This window comes from Gasterosteus aculeatus, chromosome 2 (genome assembly GCF_964276395.1).
Source record: "Gasterosteus aculeatus chromosome 2, fGasAcu3.hap1.1, whole genome shotgun sequence".
Classification (NCBI taxonomy): domain Eukaryota; kingdom Metazoa; phylum Chordata; class Actinopteri; order Perciformes; family Gasterosteidae; genus Gasterosteus; species Gasterosteus aculeatus.
In genome coordinates this window covers 4,764,679-4,787,934 of record NC_135689.1, presented here as the reverse complement: position 1 = coordinate 4,787,934, position 23,256 = coordinate 4,764,679, and the positions used below count along the sequence as shown (strand labels likewise).

The 23,256-nt window shown below is 45.8% G+C and overlaps 1 protein-coding gene across 3 annotated transcripts in view; it reads right to left on the bottom strand.

Moving 5' to 3' along the window:
• Positions 1-23,256, bottom strand: part of LOC120829373 (metabotropic glutamate receptor 4) — a 122,158-nt gene that overhangs the window by 64,857 nt on the left and 34,045 nt on the right. For all 3 annotated transcript variants that reach the window (XM_078087156.1, XM_040193409.2, XM_078087150.1), the window contains exon 2: positions 22,112-23,036. In XM_078087156.1, the coding sequence (XP_077943282.1) occupies positions 22,112-22,630 (519 nt within the window). In that variant the 5' untranslated portion in view covers positions 22,631-23,036. The remainder of the gene's footprint in view (positions 1-22,111; positions 23,037-23,256) is intronic.

The following is a 23,256-nucleotide window of genomic DNA, read 5'->3' as shown; positions in this document are numbered from 1 at the left end:
CCTGTTGGGATTCTCAATCGGAATTTTCAAGCTCGACTTTGCCCCTGGTGTGTAAACGCTGATGAAATCGGGTCTGATTGGGTGAAATAAGTTTTGTAAACCCTCTGAATTACTGAAACCTGCGGCTTAAGATGCGAGCAGGCATTCATGCTTTGACGTGCGAAACGCCGGCTCAACAGCCTGTGGAAAACTGGCCTTTTTTCGCATTAAAAAGAAAAACGATCGCATACGAGATTCTCTTTTGTTTTGGATGGATTCCCAGAAACAAGTAAAAGCCTTAAGTGAACGTGGTGGCCGACAGCCGACACCTGCAGAGATTAACGAGAGACCAGAGGTTGGCTTTTGTTTAGCAGTTTGCTGAGCTTTCGTTCAAAAGAAATCTTTATTTTATCGTGTAGATGATGGACTGTAAAGGCACGTATCCCGATTTGTAGCTTCCAAATCCCCCAAAAACCTTTATGTGAAACGTTCATAAGCGGGTGCTGCCATACAATGGTGGCATGGATCACACCTCTATGTAACAAATAGCGGGTTGACTTTCATATAAGATAGAAAATAAATGTGAAGATAAGCTCAGTAGAAGCACACCAACTTGAACATTTTTATACATATGTATGATGGATTGTTGCCAAAATGTCTCCCTCAGGAAGAATTGCAATAACTTTAGTTACACCCTTACTTTCCCTGCAGCGTCAATACCAGTTCAAGATTATAATTTATGACCCAATACCTACTAAGTTAAAAACATTCCCATCAATCTCGGGTTCACATTATGTTTTATGTGCTCATTTGTAAATGTCAGCATGCCAATATAACATTACAAAATAAGCCCGTGAGTAGGTGGTGGTCACTCTGAGTCACAGTGCTGTCATTAGCGTTCCTCACAGAGCGACACAATGCTGATATGAGTACAGGTCAATTAATTTAGGACAACAGTGCGATAAATGGGACATCAGTTGACGTGCTAAGACAATATCGTCTTCCCCACTTCTCAGTGCCCACAAGGCTTAAACGCTAGCAAGTGATGTTAAAACACGCTTCTAGATTTCTTCCATCTGCAGGCAAAACATCAAGTGGGAATCTCCTGCGTGGCTGCTAGAAGGTTCCAGCAGCCACAGCTGTAGGTGGCAAATGGTTCACTTCCAACCCTGGTGCACACAAGAAACACACCCTTTAGTTATACCGCACTCTCCCACCCGACACTTAGCATGATACTACCGCCGCACTGCAGGCTAATTTCCTGGATACTGCACAAGAAAAGAAGGAACAAACTTACTAAGAAAAGCTACCCAACTGGCACAGACAAACAGAAAAGAGAGCAAAAGGAAAAGCGTTTCTCACTACTCTTTTTTTTCCCATCAAAGAATCAACTGCCGCTTGTGTTTGCTGCTCACAATATTCACTCCGCGTCTCGGCTTAATGAGGCCTAGTGAGGCAGAGATTAGCTCCACTGCCGGTGCCAGTGTGCCAGAGACGCGCGTGTGTGTGTGTGTGTGTGGGCTGCCATGGATAGCAGCAGATTCCCATCACTGAGGGCAGGTATTTTCTAGAGTTTTAGAAGAAGGTGACAACAAGTGGGCGGTATAAACATGAAAGATGAGACAAGATATCAATTCTTGGTCGATTTGATTTTTCAGTCTGGAGGAGCAGCTTCACAGTGTTGTCCCTTCGGTCCTTTCACTCACACCGAGCTTCATGGGAACTTTGGATTAAACTAATGCATGAAATGTGCTAGTGGGACAATACAAATAGTCAGTACACCTCTGCTGTTACCATCAAGCTCCTGGTTTTTCCACTGATGGAGCTGCTTGGTTGGTCGGTCAGTGCAACACCCAACAGCCCAGACTGAAATATTGCACCAAGTATTTGGGAGAAGAAGTCGGCTGTGATTGGTCAGTTTGGTCCCACCTTGTCAACCAGAGGTGGCACGAAGTGTATTAATTCCTCTTTTTGTCAGTGGCCGAGGGTCCTGCGGCCCTTTGATTTAATTCATGGAGCCTATGTACTAAATCACTTTGAATCAAGATTAGCGTTTGAATGGGACACAACATGTATACTTCCCTGATTTTAAAACAGATTTTCTGTTTGGTAAGCCTGAGCGTCTGTGTATGGGCCCATCGCATTCATCTACAGGGTATCCCCTCCTTTGTATAGTGACTATTCAACACTCGGCTTCGGAGCGGCATAATCCCCATTCACGCCCTGCAGACACACTGATTCTCTGGAACTCACCGACAAACCGAAAATAATCTCCCCCTGAGAATCCAACTCACACGTCGCGCCTAAAATCCCCAAAACACATTCGCGGAGGCATAATGTCCTTAAGGGTACTCGATGCCCGCAGATGAATTGAGAATCATGCGGTATTTAAGGCCGGATCTATTATTCATGTGACGACAGTCATTCTAGTGTCAGCGCCAAAACAGGCTGCAAGTTTATTCAATCCATAATTAGGACAAGGCTACAGACCATGCCAAGACATCACATCCTATTAATACTCCAAAAGTGCCTGAATGGTGTTGTTTGTTCCCGTTCACAGTGACACACTGTCTGCTGCTGGAAGCACGAGGCGCTGCATTGTTGCAAGTGTGCCGGTGCTAATTAGGAGAAAAATGTCTAATTACTCCCTGATGCTTACCTTTGTGATGTGATTTCATTGTTTTTTCAGTGTCAAAAGCAAACCAACGCACAGCAAAATGCAACTACATTTCCGCGGCCTGTGAGGTGGCAGATTGAAGGCGATTGGCACAATGAGAGGTACGGAAGAGCTACAGATCAATGAGACCTGCCAGCTGATCGGAATGCAGGACCGCTCGACACCCCCCCCCCCCCCCCCCCCCCCCGTTCGAAACCGAGTTTGAGTGATCAGCAAAGGGAGCGTCGTGCCTGTGCTGCCTCATCATGAAGACCCCCCTCGTTGACGTCTTTCAATGTGATTGGTGACTGTAAGAGCTCACACTGATCGGCTGATGGGGTGCGTGATTGCACTGTTCTGCCTGAACAAATGCGATGCTCCATTTCACACAGAAATGGTTGAAATTTGGCAGACAGGCCTTCCCCAATTAATCCGAGCAGTCGTGTGAAAGTCTGTGGCCAGCACAATAACAAAAAAGATTTTGAAAAAACAATAAAAACAACAAGCAGTGGACCTCGGAAACAATCGAGCCAGCACACACAGTCTTCACCCCAGGAGCTTGTGTGTGGGAGGGAGCAAGTTGTAAGTCTTTTCACTTGGGGCGCGAGTTCAGCCGGCCTCCTGGATGAAATGATTAGGTTTGCAGCAGGATATTTATACGAGGGAAAAGTTCTGGACACCTTTTAAGCCTGAATGTAAAGTTAGATGCTGAGGTGTTCTTCAGAATACTAAATATACCGATCGTGGAAGGAAGCAGACATCGTAAGCACGATGTCTGCTTCCTTCCAAGCTTCCACTAATCTGACGTCATTTTATGGATTTAAAAGCTGTATTTAGATGACTGGATTTGCAATTTCAACCATATCGTATCCATCACTCAATAAGGTTTTGAACGCCTTCCTTTATGATGCTACATATTCCAAAGGCCATTTTTATTTGTAAAGACTAGCGTTGAAGGCGCTATACGCAAGACCTGGAGAATTTCTGTTGCCTCTCTACGTCTCAAACGTGGCGACGTCTGCAGACAGCAAACTGCCGCAAAAGTGTCTGTAAAGTTTTTAACGTTTAGACATTTAGAGGAATGTGCTTATTTGCCTTCTGGAGATTGTGTCTCACTGAGTGTCAATCTTCCTCTCTTTTCCTTTAGCAAAAGCCTTGTTGACGCCTTTTCACCTTACAACAGGAAGAAAGGGAGGAAATTCTAAATGAAGATTTTCGGGTGAGTAGTAGTTAAGCCCTGGAGTCTCTTCTGGTTAAGAGACATTTTTTGTTTTCAAGATTCCCAGGGAAGGGAAGCCCCTGCCATTTAATGAGTTGAAGGGAAAGTCTTCTCTTCCAGAGGCTGGCGGTGGACGGAGGGGGCTAATGAGCGCTTTCCAGGGGCCCAGAGCCGGACTTTATGGCCGAGTTAAGGCCTTGATTTAATGAGAGGCCATCGCCTTTCAGCAAATCCAAGTATGACCCCCCCGGCCCCTTGGCGGGTGTCGCGGCGGACGCTTGCAGCAGCTTAATTAGTCGCGGTGGGGTGCAGCGACTTGGGAGTCGAACCGGCAACAGCTGGAGCAGCGTGAAGCATCATCGCCCGAGGTTTTAGTCGCTGGGCTGTCAGGTCGCTGAGGCCGCCGCAGTGATTCATTTCAATCGGGGGATGACGTGACCGTCTGGTTCCATCAGTTGATGTGTTACTTCAGCGCTGGACCTTTTCTTTTAAGCGTCAGGGAGCAAAGCTGCTTTTGTTTGATCAGAGTTGACTCCCTTCATTCAGTAAGGATTCCGTGCCGCTTTCCATTGGCTTAGCTCCAGCTCAGATGCCCAGTGTCGGGGGGGGGGGTTAAGCCTCTGGTTTATTTATTATTTCAAGGTGGGATTTCTTTCATCCACTACTGACTCTCATTTTCTGGATTCATTGAAAAAGTCTGCCTCTAAGCATGCGACATATTGGAGTTCAGCGTTTCTCTCTGTGTGAGAGACACAACCTGCAGGTGTGTGTGTGTTCAGGGGGTATTTCTTGTAGGAGGCGGGGGAATTACCAATTATATTTCTCTTATCTTCCATGTAGCCATGTAGTTCGATCAAGTCAACATCTTTCAAACCTTCCTTTGATAGTCCTATCATGTTGTTTTGTCTTTTCTTTTAACCAGAGTGGAGACAAGCTTCGGTTCTCTGTGAGAATGTAGACGGGGGTCAAAGGTGTGGAGGACGATTAAATTCTTTTAAGCCTTTTTGAATTCTCCCATTCACTAAGAAAAGCCAATTCAAAGTTGCTCTAATCAATATTTTTTTCGTATCACCCGTTGAAGAATCTTTCAGAGTTTCTTTCAGCTCGACCGACTTAGTATTTTCATTCTTTCACAGCTCTCATCAGTATCATTCCAAAATACTGAGGGGAGCAGCTGTTGTTTCCTTTCTAAAAACAGCTTTAACAGCCCCCCTCAACGCTCTCTGACCAGCAACAAACAGCACAGTTGCCGACAAGCTGGTGAACGTTGTGGTGCATTTAATGGCTGAAGAGCCGGATATTTCCCCCAGGAGTTAGTGCAGAGCCCAACGGAGCTAAAAGGAGAAAAACATTCATCGTTGGCGGCATTTGTTAATCTGCTAAATAAAAGGTATAAAGGGCATTGTGTTTCTGTTTGCCTCCCAAATAGATGCTGCAGGACCAGTGACGGCGTCCACTTAAGATCGTTTTTAAAGACGTGTAAAAACTTCACAAGACGAAGTTTTGACTTAAAGAAGATGACTAATGCTAACTCATTGCTGCCACTAAAACGTGTCCATCAGCTGCGAGTGAATGTCAGTCCCTCTCATGTGTCCACTCATGTGGGCTCTGATTCGCTTTGGATTCTTCCTCAAGTCACTAACAGGAGGCACAAATAAGAATGTATATAATTAAGTATATAAGTAACCCCGACATGGTCGACGGTGACGTTAATGAGATGAGATACTTTCTTCAACAGAGCCGCGGGGGGGGAGGGGGCAACTTTCCACACGCAAACACTTTATGCTTCCCAGGGTTTCAGGATGCATCGACAAGCACGATGTCAGCAAGCATCTCATGACTGTTTCATCTTCGCACACGTTCCCTCCATAAGCTCCCGTTTTGAAATGGATGTCTGTCAGATGACGTCGGTCACCGCGGAGCGCTGGTGACAGAACACGCACTCGGGGAGGCAGCTGGACGCTCTGCTGCCCTAGAAATCCTGCACATTGCAAGGTTTGTGTTCCTGAAAGTGAAGTTTTGACACACATTTCTTTTGCACAGTTTCAACTAAAGTCAAGTGTTATTTATAATACCTGGCTGTGGTTTTTCTTTCGGCAAGAAGGTGTTGGTGCACCTGGCTGCGTTTGGCATTCATTTTTCTGATGTTCAATCCTCCCCGGCCGGCCGGTTACTCCAGCACTCTTCCACAAACCCCTCGGGTTCGCCGGGTGTAGCTGCACAAAATGTCGCTCGCACTGGGCCGCCGGGCCGGTGGGGGAGAGGGGAGGGAAATCTGTAGCAGTCAAACTCCCCAGTGACATACACAGGCCTCACATGGAGACAAAGAAAGTCTAAAATATGCAGTTCTTTCTCAACCGTGATATCGCTGGCACCAGAACTCTAATCCATTACCCCAGACGCCCACGCTGGAAGGGATCTGTGGAAGCCTGATAAACACAAACAGAAACAAAGCCCCGAGACTCTGCCCACCGTCGCTGTACGCCGTCCCTTCCTGTTGTGCTCCGTGGCTCCCGTCGGAAGAGGTGGAGTACACGAGGTGGAGTACGCAACCCCTCGGAAACGCTTTGGGGTTCCACCGCCCCGGGAAGCCTGTTTTTCCCTCGGGTCTCCGTCTCCTCAAACTATGCACTTTTGGTGCCGTTGTATTTCACCAATACAGTATGTCCTGAGATAACCGAAGTTATCCGAGCACGTTGTATTTGGTCGAGGGCCACCACAGGCAGCTAATAACAGGGGACGTCTACAACAACTGTCAGGAAATGAGGTGTAATGGCGCTTTGGAGTCGGGAGCGGGAGCTAATTAGATCTTGTTTCCACGAGCCGCGGCTGACGAGTCGCAGTGTGTCAGTCTTTGAGAAACAAATGGGAACAGGTGTTGACTCGAGTGGAGCTGAGTGCACCTTTGTTATCTGCTCTCCCCTGCCAGCATCTCTGAAAGAGTTTTCATCAAACGCATTCGGGTCGTCGTTGCAACCGAACGCAGAGCTCTTCTTGTTGGGTTGACGTGTGCAGACCGAAATCAGTGTGTCCACTACTGAGTTATTGCACTGTGTGCTAAAATGTTTCCATTACCATCCTCTTCACACTGTCTTCTCCAGCTCTGTGACACATTTTTACGTGGCTGTAATCCTGTGAATTTTCCCGCTGAGGGACTAATTAAAAAAATCGTATCTTATGAGGAGAAAAATGACGGCGACTATCTTTCTTTTTTCTTCGGTCTGCATTGTTATCCATTCCAAGGAATAAATGATCAATGTATTTATTTTAAGTATCAATTAGTGTTGCACATATTGCCCCGGAGCATGAATTGATGAGTTCAGCCTTGAGTGCTCACTTCCCACATTTAGTTAGATTAAAGTTAATGTCTGCCTACATTTACGGCCGTTTAAACTCATGATTCCAAAAATGGTTTAAATTAATTCTGGCTCCTGCACAGTTCTTTTCAACTAATATTCAAAAACCTTGATTTATTTTTACTTTCTTCAGTTTCATTTGGATTCAATCTTCCGCTCAAACCCTTAAAACCAATTTTGATTTCGTCCTTCACCAAAGAGTTCTTTCATTTCTGCCGTTTCTTAGGAGCAGAAAAAGACTTGTGGCTGTCCTGACACTGACTCTATTGGCTGTGGGAACAAAATGTGCTCAGAAATGGGATCGGCTGTTTGCAGCTGATCGCTGCAACATTTTCAGCTGGTGGAAGCTTTCTTCCCCGTACGAGCTGTTTGAGTTTCCAAGTATCGCCCTGGTCGCTCGGCTCAGTGGGGAACAAAAAGGTCATGTGACTCTGCCTTCTTGCTGCTGCATGTTCATTTGTACCGAATAGAAAAGAAAAGTGGTCAATGCACTTACAGAAACACTCCTCTCGTCCCGACGCGACCGACAGCACGTTTACTTCTGCTTCGGTTTATGATCGCTCGTATTTCCTGTAATGCGTACCTCAGGATCGAATGTCTACAGCTGGAGTGCTTCATACTGCATGTTCGGTGAGGAAAACCTCACTAAAGGACGTGTTGGCGGTTCCTCCACTTGAGCAGGTCACTTTCTGCTGGTTATCATGGTGAATATAAGGTCGACCACTTCACAGACGTTCCGGCTGGGAAATCAAGCCACCAGTGCGTCCGTTATGTAAAATGTGGCTCTTGGCTGCCTTGTTAAAGTTAAACGCATCAGCATCCACTGATTGTTGTTTGGTGGGGTGTTTTTTTTTTAGTTAATGCTATCATCGGGGGCCGAATTGTGTTGAGTGAATGCTGAATGCGATTTAGCCTCAGGCATGTTTCGCATGAGAAGAAGGAGTCTCTTCCTCTGCATCTGGACAGCGAGCGATAGCACAGCGAGCGAAAGCATCCTACGCTGCTCAGCTGGATCTAAATGAATTTGACGGCTGCTTCTTGTGTATATATATATATATGTGTGTGTTTCTCAAGGAACAAAACACCAATTAATAGCTCCTCTCCAACAAGAAAACACGTGTCTTGAAAAGAAGTGGTGTGTTAAAGTAACGAGTTAATGGTCCCCGTTGTGATTTTTAACATCTCGGCCGCTGCTCTTTTGAATGTAAGATGTGTAAACAGTCGTGTCAGCGCAAAGGAGACGGCGCCATTGAATAATTCAAAGCACTCTGCTATCCATTCATCCTGCCAGCTTTTAAAGCCTCTGACTTCACTATTGATCTGTGTGCTTTGGCTGTAACCCATGGGATGCGTATTGAATGACCAAAATCAAACCAACAAGGCTGTTGGAAACAGAAATTGAAAAGTTTGAAGCTCTAAAACTGATAAAACATTGGCTTTTATCCTCATAACAAGTTTCTCAACTGGAAGGTATGTAGATCATGTATTGTCGTCCTTTAACTCTAAATAAATCTAGGGTAGGTTCTATCTGTCCTTTTTTCATATTATGGGATTTGAGTCCCCTCTGAATATCCCTTAAGTACTGATTAGTACCACTTCATTATCTATTACAAAGCTATTAAGACCGCATTACTAAATAAAACAGATTTAATGGGGTTATTTCTTTCTTTTCAGCAACAGACCATAAAAGTAATAAAAACGTTGTTTAAATTTAAACCAGTTTCTAGATCGGCTCTTTGAGGTCAAATAAGAATATCTTAGGAGAACCCAGAGAGAACAGGAGTGGCTCAGAGGCTATGAGGGCTGACACCCTGTTATGGGTGACACGTGTCTGTGGGGGCCGCCTTTCTCCCCCGTTGAAGAGCCTTCTAATAGCAGACGTATTATATGGAACAACAATTGAAACGCGCATAACAAACCAGTGGACAGTCGGCTGGCTTTGTCTACTGTGAGATGCCGGCAGTGGTGAAACATGTTGTAATTGTAATTTGTCCGGTGCTAAAAGCGAGGTCGCAGTGGTTGACCCTGAGATGGAGAGATAGAAATATTTAGGGTTTGCAGCTGTGTTTGGAGAAGGGGGTCATCTTGCTCTCACGGACCTTCAATCAGAGGAGCATTGTGTGTTTCCCTCAGCTTCACCTGAGTTCTTATCTCAACTGGATTTGTGGCTTCTCGAAACTGCCGCTAAGAACTGTCTTCAAGTGTATAAAAACTCAGCGTTTTTCTGCTCGGGGACGCCATTACACAGAGCGCTGGAATACGTGCTGGTGTGTTGGACCTCCTGCTTGCAAGCAATAGTTAGAGACAGATATCTGCGGAGAATTGCTCATGGAATCTTTTTCTCTTCTAAATTAACTTTAATTGATCAACGTGTTGCAATCCTTCCCATCAACCAACTCGGGGGGGGTCGGAGATCCCGACACTACCCACATATTACCTGTACGGTGATCACTCGCTCTTGTCCTGTCGTGCTGCATTTCAACAGATTGAATCAAACAAAAGGTGAAACTGCAGCCGCACGTGAGACGTGCGCAGCAGGCGCAGAGAGAAGAAAAGGCACTCCTCTGCAAACCTCAATACTTGGATTGTAAATATTTCATTACTCCTTGTTTTTCAATATTTTTTTTTCCTGCTTAACTTGCAGAAAAAGCAAAGCGGGGCGGCGAACAGCACTGATAGCACATGCGGCGTGCGGCAGTTATGAGACAACAGAGTGGGTTGAGTGAGTGCGCCTGCAGTCTCTCCTGCTCAAAATCAAGCTGTGCCTCGCTAAAGTCTGTGAGCAGTGCGGGCGGATCGCCTGAGTGCTTCAATCCAGTCATTCCTGCGTGCGCTCTGACGATGATGCCAACAGACAGCCGACTTCCCCACGTGCAAGCAAACCAGGCGTTTCACCTGAGGGAGATCTTTGATGTTTAGGACCTGCAAATGGAAACGAGATGAAACGTAGGTGCAACGCCTGGCGACGTGGCTTTCACAGAGACTTGACGGCAGCGTGAAATATTTAGAGCAACAAAGAAATTTGCTGAAAATCCTAAAACTCGACCTAGTGTTTGTTGCACTGCTGCAAAGCTGAAAGTGATTAATCTTTTTAAACCTGGCGGTGATGCTTTTAGCTGACCGTTGAGATCTTGCCAAATCAAATACACTGAGGTTGTATCTGGGGACTCTGACCGGCATCGAAGCGGCAGGTGATAGACACACAAACTCTCCGATTCTCCCTCACAGGAAAACACAAGGCCTGTGTAATTTGTCCACGGTGGCCCAAATCGAGCCGTTTACAACACGTTCCCCGTCGCAACAGCGTCATCGGTTTGAGGCGCTCACAGCGCTAGAAAAGTTATTCTGGATAATCCTCAGTGGGGAATAGTTAGCAGACATCCTGAGTTATGACAATTCGTCATTTTTCAATTTCTGTGAGGACAATGAAAATAAATCCCCCACGTCTCATATTGTTGAACAAAAGGACATTTTAAAATGTGCCTCCACGTCACATTGAATCACGATCATCTTTTATGTAACGCTGAATTGCTGTGCGATGTCTTCATGCGTGAAGCACATGTGATTAATGTGCATAGCACAAAACAATTAGTCCGCCACATCTTGTTCACTAAGCGGCGTGGAGGTAACTTCGCTGAGGCCTTTTACGTCACCGCTGTGCCGCCTGAACAGGGCTTATAAAACACAAAACAACATTGTGGTAAAGGGGGGAGGAGGGGGTGTGGGGGGGGCACACACACGCTGCTGCAGACTTGCCATGTCGGGATGCGACGCCTCCATTAACATCGACTAGTAGATTAACTGTGAGAACGGTGCACAGGCAGGTAATGTATCCACAGGGTCCACAGGGAGGGCTTTTACACCAAAAGTGTCTGCACGGGTAATCTGTTTCTCGGGGGGGGGGGGGGGGGGGTGCGTCGGCTGCCGGGAGGACACGTCTTGCTATTTGAAACGGGCTCTTCAAACTGAAGCTGACTTTGTACATCACCTCACTGATCGGTGTAAACAGTGTTATCCTGCTTATCGAGCTAAAACCTTTATCCAGTGGTGCCAATCCAGCAGTGGGAAAAGGGGGAGAGGGTTGGGGCGGAGGGGTGAGGGGGGGTGGGGGGGGGGGGTGTTGAACCCAACGTTTCCTCAGGTTTTATCTCAAACTCTCTGAGCACCATTGAAACCAATCAGTTTGTGTCTCAGTAAGTTTCACACTCACATTGGGGATAATTACCTGATTTCCTTAATTGAATATACTTATCTTAAGCCCCTGCAGCCCCCCCCCCCTTTCCACGACTGCTTAATTGCTTTCCCAAATAGAGATGCTACTATGTTTTTAGTTATTGGGGGGGGGGGGGGGGGGGGGGAGTGCTCCTTTCCCATGCACCAAAAGTCCTATTTTACCTGCAGTACATATATATGATATTTTATTCAGAAATGGAGTCATTTTGATGAACAATGGTGTTCACATAATATGGATAAATCTGTGCTGCAGGAACACACACAAAGGATGAATACTGTAAGCCATGTTTCCCCTTAGACACTTAACAGATAGATTGACACAATGGAAACCCAACTATTTATAGCAACACTATTTGTTTGTTGAACATGTCAATGACAGAATTTATAGAAAGTTGGATATGCTCATTCCCAGATATTGATCTGCCACACACAGCCTGCACTATCATTTAAATCTAATGGCAAGACACCTTTCAACGACTTTGGAACAAGTCCATCCGCGCGCCGTATTCGTCCAGGCGTCGATAATACTCGGGGGGGAAGTAATGGTCATGAGGGGGGCAACAGGATCCTGTGGGTTTACCATCTGTACTGTCGACTTTGCAGCGTCATTGCGACGGACCAGACGGTAAATCTCAGGTCAAACAAAATAGGGGAGCTAAAATATAAAGACTATTAAATCCTCTCTCTGACTGAGGAAGTGGTGGATTACAAAATAAAGGATGTGACAGTGTTAATGTGATTAAACTGACGCTGTGTCGACATTTCATTAGCTGCATATCAGCAGCAGGGACTTGCAGCACCCTTGAAGCCGCGGATCACGTCCCGGGTTTATCGAGGCGCCCCACGGGGCAAAGATCCCCACCCTGAGATGATAGCGAGGTACGTGAAAGCACCACACGTAGCCCGAGATGGGAGAGTGCAACCTCCTCGGCAGCGAAGCAGGAAATCCAGGAAGCAAATCTGTGCGACCTGCGAATCATTTTCTATTCATGTGCCTCCTAAAAACATGTATACTGCACCACACACCCCTATAAGTACAAGACAAGTTTCCTGCCTTAATATGGCACATGTTTATACGTCAGAGACAAAGCCCTCCAGCGTGTCTGTCGGAAGTGTAAAAAAGTAAAAAAATATTTTGATGCCGCCACAAAGCAAGTCGGCAAAGGTCAGCTTCTGGCATGAAAGGCAGCGATTCGCTTCCTGTTTACAACCAACAATGAATGTCGATTCCCATTGACCGCGGCAACAATGTTTGTTACCCGACCGCTCCTGTGCCAGGACCGACAGCCAAACGCCGAGAGGAAGAGATGCACCATGGGTAACAGAGGAGGGGAGAGTCGCTTGATAGAAGGAGTTTATGCAGAAGGAAAGGAGAAGGGCGGGAAGAGAAGTAAAGGAAAGGTGAGATTGAGTGAAGAGTGAAGAGCAACCTTGTTCTCTGTGTGCACATTATCTCTCATCTGGCCAATAATATACTCAACAAAGGCAGTTGACAAATGGCAGTTACTAGTAGTTTCGCCTTCATCCAGTAACAGAATTCCTACTAAATGGATTCTGAATTATATGTCTTCAGAAAGATCAGTAAACAACAATGAAAAAAACAAAAAACAATGTTGAATATGAGTTCGAGAGCATTTCTGCTGCCGCCTGCCGCTTGCAGCTAACAGTGCAAACTACCACAAAGGTGCTAACAGAGCTTCACCTGAGGATGAACCTCAGTGTCTACGCACACTTTCCTCTGGATGAGAAATGACCTCTGACGTATTACAGCCTCAAACAAATACCAATGATATTAACACTCCTCCAACACTATTGCCGTGTTTATTATTGAGGCACATATTTCATTCTTAATACATAAATACTATAGTCTGAAAGTGCAAAGCCATCATCTCTAACGTTTTGCAACTAAAATTAGATAAAACGACCTACAAGATCTGTTTAACTGTGTTACAAATGGTATTATATGAGCCAGATCGGCGGTGACTAACACAAAGGACCTCGGGATACAAAACAGTACATCAACACGAAATAGAAAATGCTGGTTCCCGAGGACAAGATTTCACAAAGGGTCTGTGGCTCGCCGGCCTCATGAGAGATGACTGTTATTCTGTTTTATCAGCATCCTTGTTGCTGTTGTTGTGCGGACTGCTGGACACCGCTACACTTGAGTCGATGCCACGCGTAGAAAGGTGGGACTGAATTCGACGTCATTCAAACTGCATATGCATCGTGTGAGGAAGCTTTGGAGCCGATAATTAGCCTGTAAATGAGAATTGACCCCCCCCGCACCCTCCTTCTGCCAGCTGGTCGTGTGAATGTGGAGAAAGACTTGGAGAGTGTGCATGATTGGCTTCAGTACTATGCAGTCGGTTTCATCTGATACTAGTTTTAGATATAAACTGATGCAAATAGTCTTTCCTCGATGGCAGCGCTCCACCTTTAGTTTGCTGCTGAAACAGAACTGGAAGTGCTCAGGGGAGTCATGATTGAATAAAATGTAGACAAATGCATGAGGCTGGTGGGAGCGTCTGGTGCGAGACCATTACGCATTTATACTGGAGCTGAAGCAATCAAGATGCAAAGGGTCTGAATGTTTTTTAACGGCTTGGAACAAATCTGAATAGATGAACTGCAAGTGTTTATTTACAGCATCAGTCACACGGCAGCTATTCGGCTGTCACACCTGGCCAAGTCCAATACGCTACTTCTTTTAGCAACGATTCTCCAGTTCACTCAAAAATCGTTTGTGTCGGTTAGGTCGAAAGCACGGACCAATCAGAATCCTCTGCTGCCGTGGTTGTCGTTTTTCTCAATGTCTCCTTCTCTTGACTCGCTTTGGCAAGAGTTTGACGGACAGATGGTTCATCCAATCTCCTGCTGCATTTTTTTTTAAGCGCCTGCCCTTTTCCAAACAGCTTCTCTGATGTCTCTGTGTGACCATCTGGTGGGTTTGGTCACAGAGATTAAGTAGTAATAGTTGTAGCAGTAGTAGTATGAAGAGCGGTAAAGTAAATGCGGGGAGCAGCTTTTTTGTGGACGATCGGGGCAAACTGAAGACTTCCAGTAGAAGAAACATATGCTACAGTAGGCAACATATACACAGACAGTATCTAATGTGTGCAAATATTGTTGTTTGCTTGTGACACCTGTGGCCAAATAGCATCTGCCTTTGGTTTACCTCATGTAGTACGTGCCTCTGTTTGGCAAACAGTAAATATCACAGCCACTGAAACCATTTTAGTTAATTGTCAGGTTGTTTCGTTCCATCTGTGTTTTGAAATGAGAAAGCAACCCCAAATTTTTGTGGCATCGCTCTAACATTTGAGATTTTTTCAAATTTAAAGGATAGGCAATTTATCTCAAGCTCAACAAAACTAAACTCATGGAATTGATACATCTTTAAATAATGTCTCCACATCGGCCGATGCTATCCTCATTAGGTCGCTGTGTGGAGACTTAACTCCTGCGGGAATCCAGTGGGAAATTGTGTTTTCGTTCTCTTTTGGCAGAGTTTATATTTGTTAATTATATGATCAGCCTGGTTGGTAAACCCTCTCGTCTAGTATCAGTGCATGAGTAAAAAAAATATCTGGGCAACTATTGTATTGATTGACCTGAATATTTGTCTCCCGAGGATTAACTATAATAAAGATGGAAAGTTTTCAGGATTCACAGAATGATCTTGTCATCTATTGGATGGATCAGCACAATACCTTGTACAGACATATTTATGGTTCCCACAGGAGAAATTATAATGAAATTGGTGATCTCTTAAATTTTCTCATGTTGTTCAACGTTAAATATTTTTGTTACTGGCTAATACCTGTAAAAATAAAGACATTTCCATTAGCCTGAGCTGTAGCTTGTGTTCAGTTAGCACATGCAAGCATGCTAACATATAAGCTAACAAGCTAGTAAGCTGCAATGCTGAACAACTCAAATATCTTTATGTTTCATCGAGCCTTGAAAGCGTGTTTTTTTAGTCTTAATCTTTTCATTTTTCTGTTGCCGTGTTTCGCAAACTACATTGTATGATCCATCCAGTCTACGGAGGTAATTCACAACGTCTCTTTGTCTCCCTACAGTAGCACAGCGCTCGCTACACAAACAAAATGTAAAATGAGTAGCTATCCGTTCGACGCAGTCATTTCTAAGTTGTAGCCTGGATGTTGTGTTTCTGTGGTAAATCCCAGCCGCCTGTGACCAGAAAGCGAGTCTCTTTGTGTGACACGGCAGTGAGTCACGGGAGCCTCCATGTTGTCTCATGTGCTGGAAGGCTGGACGATGTCCAAGCTGCTTAGCCCGAAGGCGGCCCAACTTTCTCCTTCTGTCGCCGCTGCCAGTAAACTCCAGATAGCGGCAAGCATTAGGCTGACAGAACAATGCCTATAAGAACATCCCTGTAGGGGACCTTACAGGGCCCCATGAAATCTTTATTACGTTGACCTTTTCTGTCTCTTAGCTTTTGTATTTTTCATACCAGAGCAGAGCACGTGAACTGCTGCGCTGTAATTAAGACTTAACCGAGCTCTCCGTTATCACTCGTTGTTCACCAGCCAACTCTGTCCCTGTGCTTTCTAAATTAATACAAATCAAAAATATCCCTCTCCCGCGATCAATACGGAAGCTGTCAGCGCACCATTGATTACTTGTTTTTAGAATGTGCTTGAGCTACTGAAGGTTTTCTGTTGTTTCTTACTTGTGGAACTAACCCTTTTCTTGCAGGCAGCAGAGCCTCGACGCAGCGGGACAGTGATGGATTGTGGAGCTGACGGGGAGGTTACGCAGGTGAGACAGCTCCAAGCCTTTAATCCCACGCTCTTTTCAGGGAAAGCTATGTGACGGCCCGGCTCTGTTGTACTCTTTCCTTCTTCGTTTGAAACTTTGAAAAAGTCAGAGCAGGGTAACAGATGCACATCTAAATGTACAAGATTGGAAGATTGCCGCCGCCGCGGTAGCGTTTGTGTTGTTGCTCTTCGCTGTCCCTTTTGGATTTGAGAATTTCACAGCAACGCTCAGCAGAATTAAATCTTACATTTAAAAAAGAAAATACAGTGTTACCCTCCCGCCAGCATCCCCTCGGTGGGCCCGCTAATTCAATTCCAGGAATTAATTTGAGTAAAACCTAACATATCTTGAAAAGAGAATGCGCACGAGGAGACAGCGGCACTTTGTGATTGCCAGCAGTGGTGCGGATTGCCTGCAGAGGGATTTGCAGACGGCAGGAGAGAGGGGATAAACTAGTGCCAAGTCGGGGCCAGGCTTTGGGCAGCCATCACTCATGAACGTCCCGAAAAGTGACCGGGCGGGCAAAGGCAGTTGAGTCTGAACTAATCCTGAACTAAAGGAGCTTCTCCTTTGTGGCGGATAGAGGAGGCCTGCAATCTGGGGTCGAGCGAGACATCTTTGTGGATTTGGTCCGCTCAGTTGTAAAAGTCAAGTACGGGCTCTTTGTTCTGTGAGCACACTGAAAACAATTGCTGTTCGCTTCCCCGTTTGCTTGTTTTGGTTACACGCTCCGGGTGTATGAATTTCAGCAGCTAAATTTGGAATTTGTTGGACATGAGCGGGTGGGTTTCAGGGAAAGGGCAGCGCGAATGAGCTAATGTAGTGTAGTGAGCACCAAATTACACTTGGCACTGAATGGGAGGGAGCTTAGTCAGAATCAATTCTCCCATCCAGACCCCTCTCTCTCTCTCCTCTCTCCTCTCAATTACCGCCCAGTTCCAGGTGCTTGAGGCTCTCATCCTACAGAGGACTTGGACCCAGGACTTGGCCGAGGAGGTGACGGGGTAGAGCTTACGTGCACCTTCCAGGTGTGACAGAGCACTGAGAAGTCAGGGTGGAGCGCATGACTGTAGGAAACAAAGTCCTATCAGACACAATTGACAATGTGCCATTCTTATGTTGTGATTTGTTTGATGTTAGCGGACATGTGACCACACGCAATTTACTCAGGAGTTGAAACCGAGACTAAACTAAAAAGGAAGTGAGTACATTAAACATGGCAACTTTTTGTTATACTGCTAACTGCACTGTGGACTTATACCCATGTGACATGAAGGAGACATCACTGAGTCCAAGTCCGGTGGTGTCTGACCCATCCACCAACCTTCCCTCCCACACATCGCAGACACTCTTTGCTTTTATGTCCATTTCTCTGAGCGTCTTATAATTACACGGATGGGTTTACAATGCAGTTAGTTGAAACCCTGCTGGCGCTAAAGGGCGCTTTGTATCAAAGCGCAAAGGCGCCACTGCCCAGACATCGGTATTTGAAGCTCTGGGAGTGAGATCAGTCTGCCTCACTTTTCGCAGGCGAGACATTCCAAAAGTAAAATGCTGAGGGGGAGGAAGCCGCTGTGCCTAAGGGCCTCTGCCTCCATCTCTAATGAGGGGAGAGAAAGTAGGATGCAAGGTCTCTTCTCTACAGACAGCACAACAGACGGTTTGTTAAACGTCTTCTATCTGCTCAGCCCACCTGGCCGGCACCTCTCCCCCCTCCATCCGTCTCCACAGTTCCTGCAGAGACTCAGGCCTGCAGACCAACTTGTTCCTAATTCAGAGAGGTGCCTTTTGGAAGCTGCCCAAGCCACTCCCCTCTTTGCCTGAGAGCTTTATGATTGGCTCAGCCAGGCAACCTTAACCACAGGGCCTGTTTCTGCTGCAATATCCCTCATGACGGCCACTGTAGCTGTTTTCAGAGATTTCTAAGAGACACAATCAAAAGCCTGGGGCTTTAATTACACTCTCTTGAGTATCATAAGTACCAAGCACTAATTACCTCCAGCGCCGGTGCACTTCGCTCCTGCTTGTGGTGAATTGTGGAAACCCGGGTGATCAGAACAGACAAAGGCTGGACCCAGTGATGAAGGTGTGCAGAGAGGGAGCGTTCCACCCAGGATCCCACAGCGTAAGTTACGTAACAATATAGTAAAATATTCATGGTACACCACGGGGACGGAATCCTGCCTGCTCCGGAGTGCTGAGCAAACACTTTGCCCCGAGGCACTCAAAGACTGTGAGGAGGAAGAGGGAGAGCCCGAAAGTGAGGAGCAGGAAGAACAACGTCAAGCACGAGGCCGGTCACGGGCGGGAAACAAACTACTTCCCACTGCGTTCTTTTCAAAATCACATCGGTGGTATAATATGTTTATTGTATCTATATAGTCATCTTATAAACACGACGGTATCCGTACTGCATGATGAGAAACAAACCAGCCCTCAAACCTCGTAGCTCACACCTCATGAGAACTTATTGGCGTTTTAATCCTTAGCGTTGAGTTTTGTTGATTAAAGAGAAGTGGTGTGCAGTGAAATTCTCCGTGCTACTCGAAGGAGTCCCACTTATGGTTTACGTGACTTTAACAATGGAGAAAAGAAGCGAGCCACGCGGATCCACTTATTGGTCCGTATCCTTTGGGGGTTGGGGCGAGCAGCGGGGATTGCATGCACTGTAATTGAAGCGGAGGGGTTTCTGATGGGTGCTGCAGACTTTTACATTCTGATATTCAAATAGTATTTGTTCCAAAAAATGATGCTTGATGCTTATTGAGAAAAAAAGAAAAAAATCTCCCCATTGTTTTATTTTAATATACCCTCTCTCTCCTCTACTCAACTTCCTCTGCACCCGTTGGTGATTACCTGCTTTTCCCACAATGCATTTGGCCAATTGCCAGAGAATTAGCATACATTTTGCTCACAACAAGAAATTCATGCAATTCCACCACAGCCGATATAAAAGTATAACTTATTGGCAAATACACTATAACATAGCTCTAGATTGCATTTGTGGGTTCATTTATTTTAAATAAGGTTATTAACTGAATTGCGATGAAGGTAATTCATTATATAATAATTAGCTACATTAAGCACAGTACAGCATGAAGATTAAATCCTAAAGAGAGATTTATAGAAACAGACACACATTAACTAAAATAAAGAGCTGCTACACAACCGACTCAATACATAAATCCCCAAAACAAGTAGCAGGTCTACGTCATGCATATTCATTACCATCTTCTGACTTTGTGTAGTATTAACGTCATTAAAACTATTAAACCCTGTATGATTCTTTTCACCTGGGGCTACTTCCTGGCCCCATACAAATCTCATTTCCACGGCTTCTTGTTTCTGTATCAGTGTGATTCGTGAAAAAAAATGTTCCGCCTGTTGACTGCAAAGACAAGTCGATTAAAGGCTTTTAGAGCTTTCCAATCCTCCTCAACGTTTATTTAAATTGCTAGAGGAATACATTTCTAAAGAGCGATGTTTTAAGAAAGGTCGCCACCAGTGTTGTGACTGGCTCTGCTCCTTTTTGTAATTAACGCTATCTACTTGGCATTTAGTTTAACATAATGAAAATCAGCGCTGAACAGTGAGACTTTCAAAGACATAAAGAAAAAGATAAGGCAGAGTGATACCACACTGATCTACAACATATAATACTTCCTCAGAGGGATGATGGTGAAACCTATGTTAGATTTTGCAGTATAAAGAGGTTCACTATTTACTTTGCTGATTGGAGTTAGTGGTCCGATGAAAAGGAATTGTAAGACTCCACTATTACCAAGCTGCAAAACCATCCATGTTGCATCCTGGGTGCACTGCTTGTGTCTAAATAAAATATATTTTTTAAACCTGGAAAGATATTGACTGTCTATGTAGGGACTGAACACCCTGTGATTCCCCCCCACCCACCCACCAGTGACAAATCCAACACTGAAGGTGGATGCATTTGCACATATTCTATTTCCTCAAAGCCGTTTCTTGTGCTTTTCCATGTGATCCCACTCGTCGTTATTCGCCTGCAGCTCTGCGACATTCAGAGCACGTTCAGCTAATGACTGCTCTAAATATCGCCGGTGCTTGTATCATGCACAGGACAGATTAGACATTTCAGGATCGTACTTGGAAATGACATATGCCAAGATTACTTCCCACTGTATAAAATGATGTCTCTTCCATAAATCAAAGTTTATGTTTCCGCCATCTGTGGCCGTGAGTGGTTTGGAGAGTTTTTAGTAGCTGTCTTTCAAAATATAGTGTTTCCCTCCTGGAGTAAGGAGCCTCATCCTGCAGCATCCTCCTCTATCTGTCAGTGGGATGTGCCCGTTGTGTTCAAGGCCCTTTGAAGCAGGCTGTTCAAGCCCACTGGGCAGGTACCCTTAAGGCCATTGTCTATCAAAATCACTCTGACCTCCATCCCGAAGGAGAATAACCGAGTAGCACTCGCACAAAACTCAAGTTGTGCACATGAACTCAAAGTCTTGGATGGAACCACTTAAACTTTACTGGTGGGGGATTTGTTCCCACTGCAGGATTTGGCATACTATTTAGAACACACAACAACTCATTGGCAAACTGCTGCCCAAACAGAGGCCTGCCAATTTGTGAAGACGTCGTAAAAGCTTACGGGTGGAGAAGCCATCTTCTGGCAATTTGATCTGCCCCACAGCAGCAATCTGGAAGAAAGCTTTGGTTTTATTCATTTATTTATGTATTAATTTTTGGTTTCATGTGATCCGTTAAACACTGCAGTCAGAAGAGTACTCTGCATGGGACACCGGGGACTGAAAAGGTTGGAAACATCTCTCACAGACGTTAATGCATGTGCTAAACATGTTGGCATGTGACATGGAGCAGTGTGCTGACCACGCTGGGTGTGTTGGGCTCAGCTAGGAGACAAAACTCCCCGGGTTTGTACATGGCTTCCTTTTGGACGTAGAGGAACACGACCCGTGACGCCAGCCATGTGTCAGCTGGCCCTTAATAAAAAAGCAGCAACGCCTTCAGCTTCATATTGTATACCTTCTTATTACTCCTCACTAGTAATTGTATACGTAATGTTCAGTCCCTGCAAGGCTGATTTATATTCATACATTCCTCAGTTTAATCAGTGGATTTATAACAACAAGTCCATCAGGCCCTAGAAGCACATAAGACTCAACACTTGTGTTCACGGGGCAAGGGTTACAATACATAACCACTGACTTCTTACTCGGGCTACCCCGGCATGAACATTGGGATATTATGAAGAAGTGACAACCTGTTTTGACACAGTCCTCACGCTCATTAGTCGGGCTTTGGCCTGCAGCTTGGTTGGTCGCCGCTGAGCAGGTATTTACAAAAAGTCCTGACATACATTGTTGATGTGTTACCCTGGGCCCATTTTATGCATTATGTTCAAAAGCAGCGCAATGTGCTCATGGTTCCATGCTTGGCTTAGCCGAATTAATTAGAAGAAGGCAACACTAAAGACTCCTGGCAAAGTAATGTCATTAGAGGGAGGAAGGATTATGTAATCGTCAGATCCTCGTTTTCTGGTCAATGGGGAAGACATTTCTAAAACTGCTGTGATTTAAGCTTTTTGGGAAAATACAAATTTCTAAGGAGAAGAAATGAGGAGAATGACGGTAAAATGTGGCGTGAAAAAGTGCGTCTCTGTGCGTGTGCGTGTTTATTCCATTGAGGTGCTTTTCTATATCACCTCGGTGTGAGAATACGTTTTTTTCTTTTGGTTTACACAGTTTTCAACTGAGAATCTGATCTTCAAAAACACGTCGGGGGAATATCCCGCAGGGAATACTTTAATATCTCCGTGCCCTGCAATCGTGATGAGAAATATACTAAACAAAGAAAGTGAAGCGAGAAGGAGGAGAAACTGACCTTGAAGAGACGCAGGATGTTGGCTACCATGATTGACACGGAGCTGGCGGACGCACCAATCACTCCCACCACTCTCTCCGGCTTAGTGATGATGGGCGGCCCGCCGCTGAGGCACTTGACATCGGTCGAGTCCTTCTCGATCAACGCCTGAACGAATGTCAGCGACTGCTCCAGGGCGTGGGTGTCCCGGGAGCAGGTGTCCAGGATGCGCGCCCCCAGGGTGATATTGGGCAGCAGCTCATTGTCGTTGTTGATACGATCCAGGGCAAATAACATGGCCTCCAGCCTGTGGATCCCCTTCTCCTTCTTTAGCTCCCCGCAGGCTTTGCCGTCGTTTCCCCTCGCGTGCACCGGGAACAGCCCCCCCAGCGATATGTCCCCGTCGATGCGTACGGAGTTGAGGTGCGTGTGGCCCGGCGTTTTGGGCTTGGCCGCCCAAGCGACGGAGAAACAACGAGCGAGCAGCAACACCCAGCAGCAGCCAACCCACGGCCTCTCGAAGCCTCCGCGCAGAGTCATGACGGAAGGCTAAATCTGCATCCGCTCGCAAACTCCAGCCCTTTGATAAAGAAACACTCACACGCACATGCAAATGTCCTGATGGGTAGTGGGCCCAATGTTTTTCAGAGCGCAGTTGTCTTCAGAAGTCTCTTCTGGTGGTTTAAAGCTGTGACACAAACTGTGTGTGTAGTTATGGACCGTCGCTCTGTTTTCACTCACTGAGAGCGGCGGCTACAGCCGCTGACTAGAGACAGAGGAGCGGAGACAAGAGTCCACGGGGAGAATTCTCACCGGGCGAAGAACAAAGGTGGGAAGTCGGCCTCCTGCGTTTCTCCGGGATCACTCGGGTGCCCTCAGCGCTCCTCTCCGTCCTTCAGGCAGGCAGAAAGTCATGAGACGAGCCGGCGGGTCCCACAGCAGACTCCTGATGAAAAAACGAGAGCGGAGGGGTTACACACTCAGTGTGTTTACAGGACGGTATAATTGGAATCTTTCGGGGCAAGTGCTATTATCCCAATATACATGGCAGTGAATAAATCGAATCATTGGCCGAAAGCATGTCATATCCGATACGATAGGTGGCGCTGTTTTCATTACTAACTAGTTGCTTGACCGCTTCACCACTACCAACAACAACCAACAAC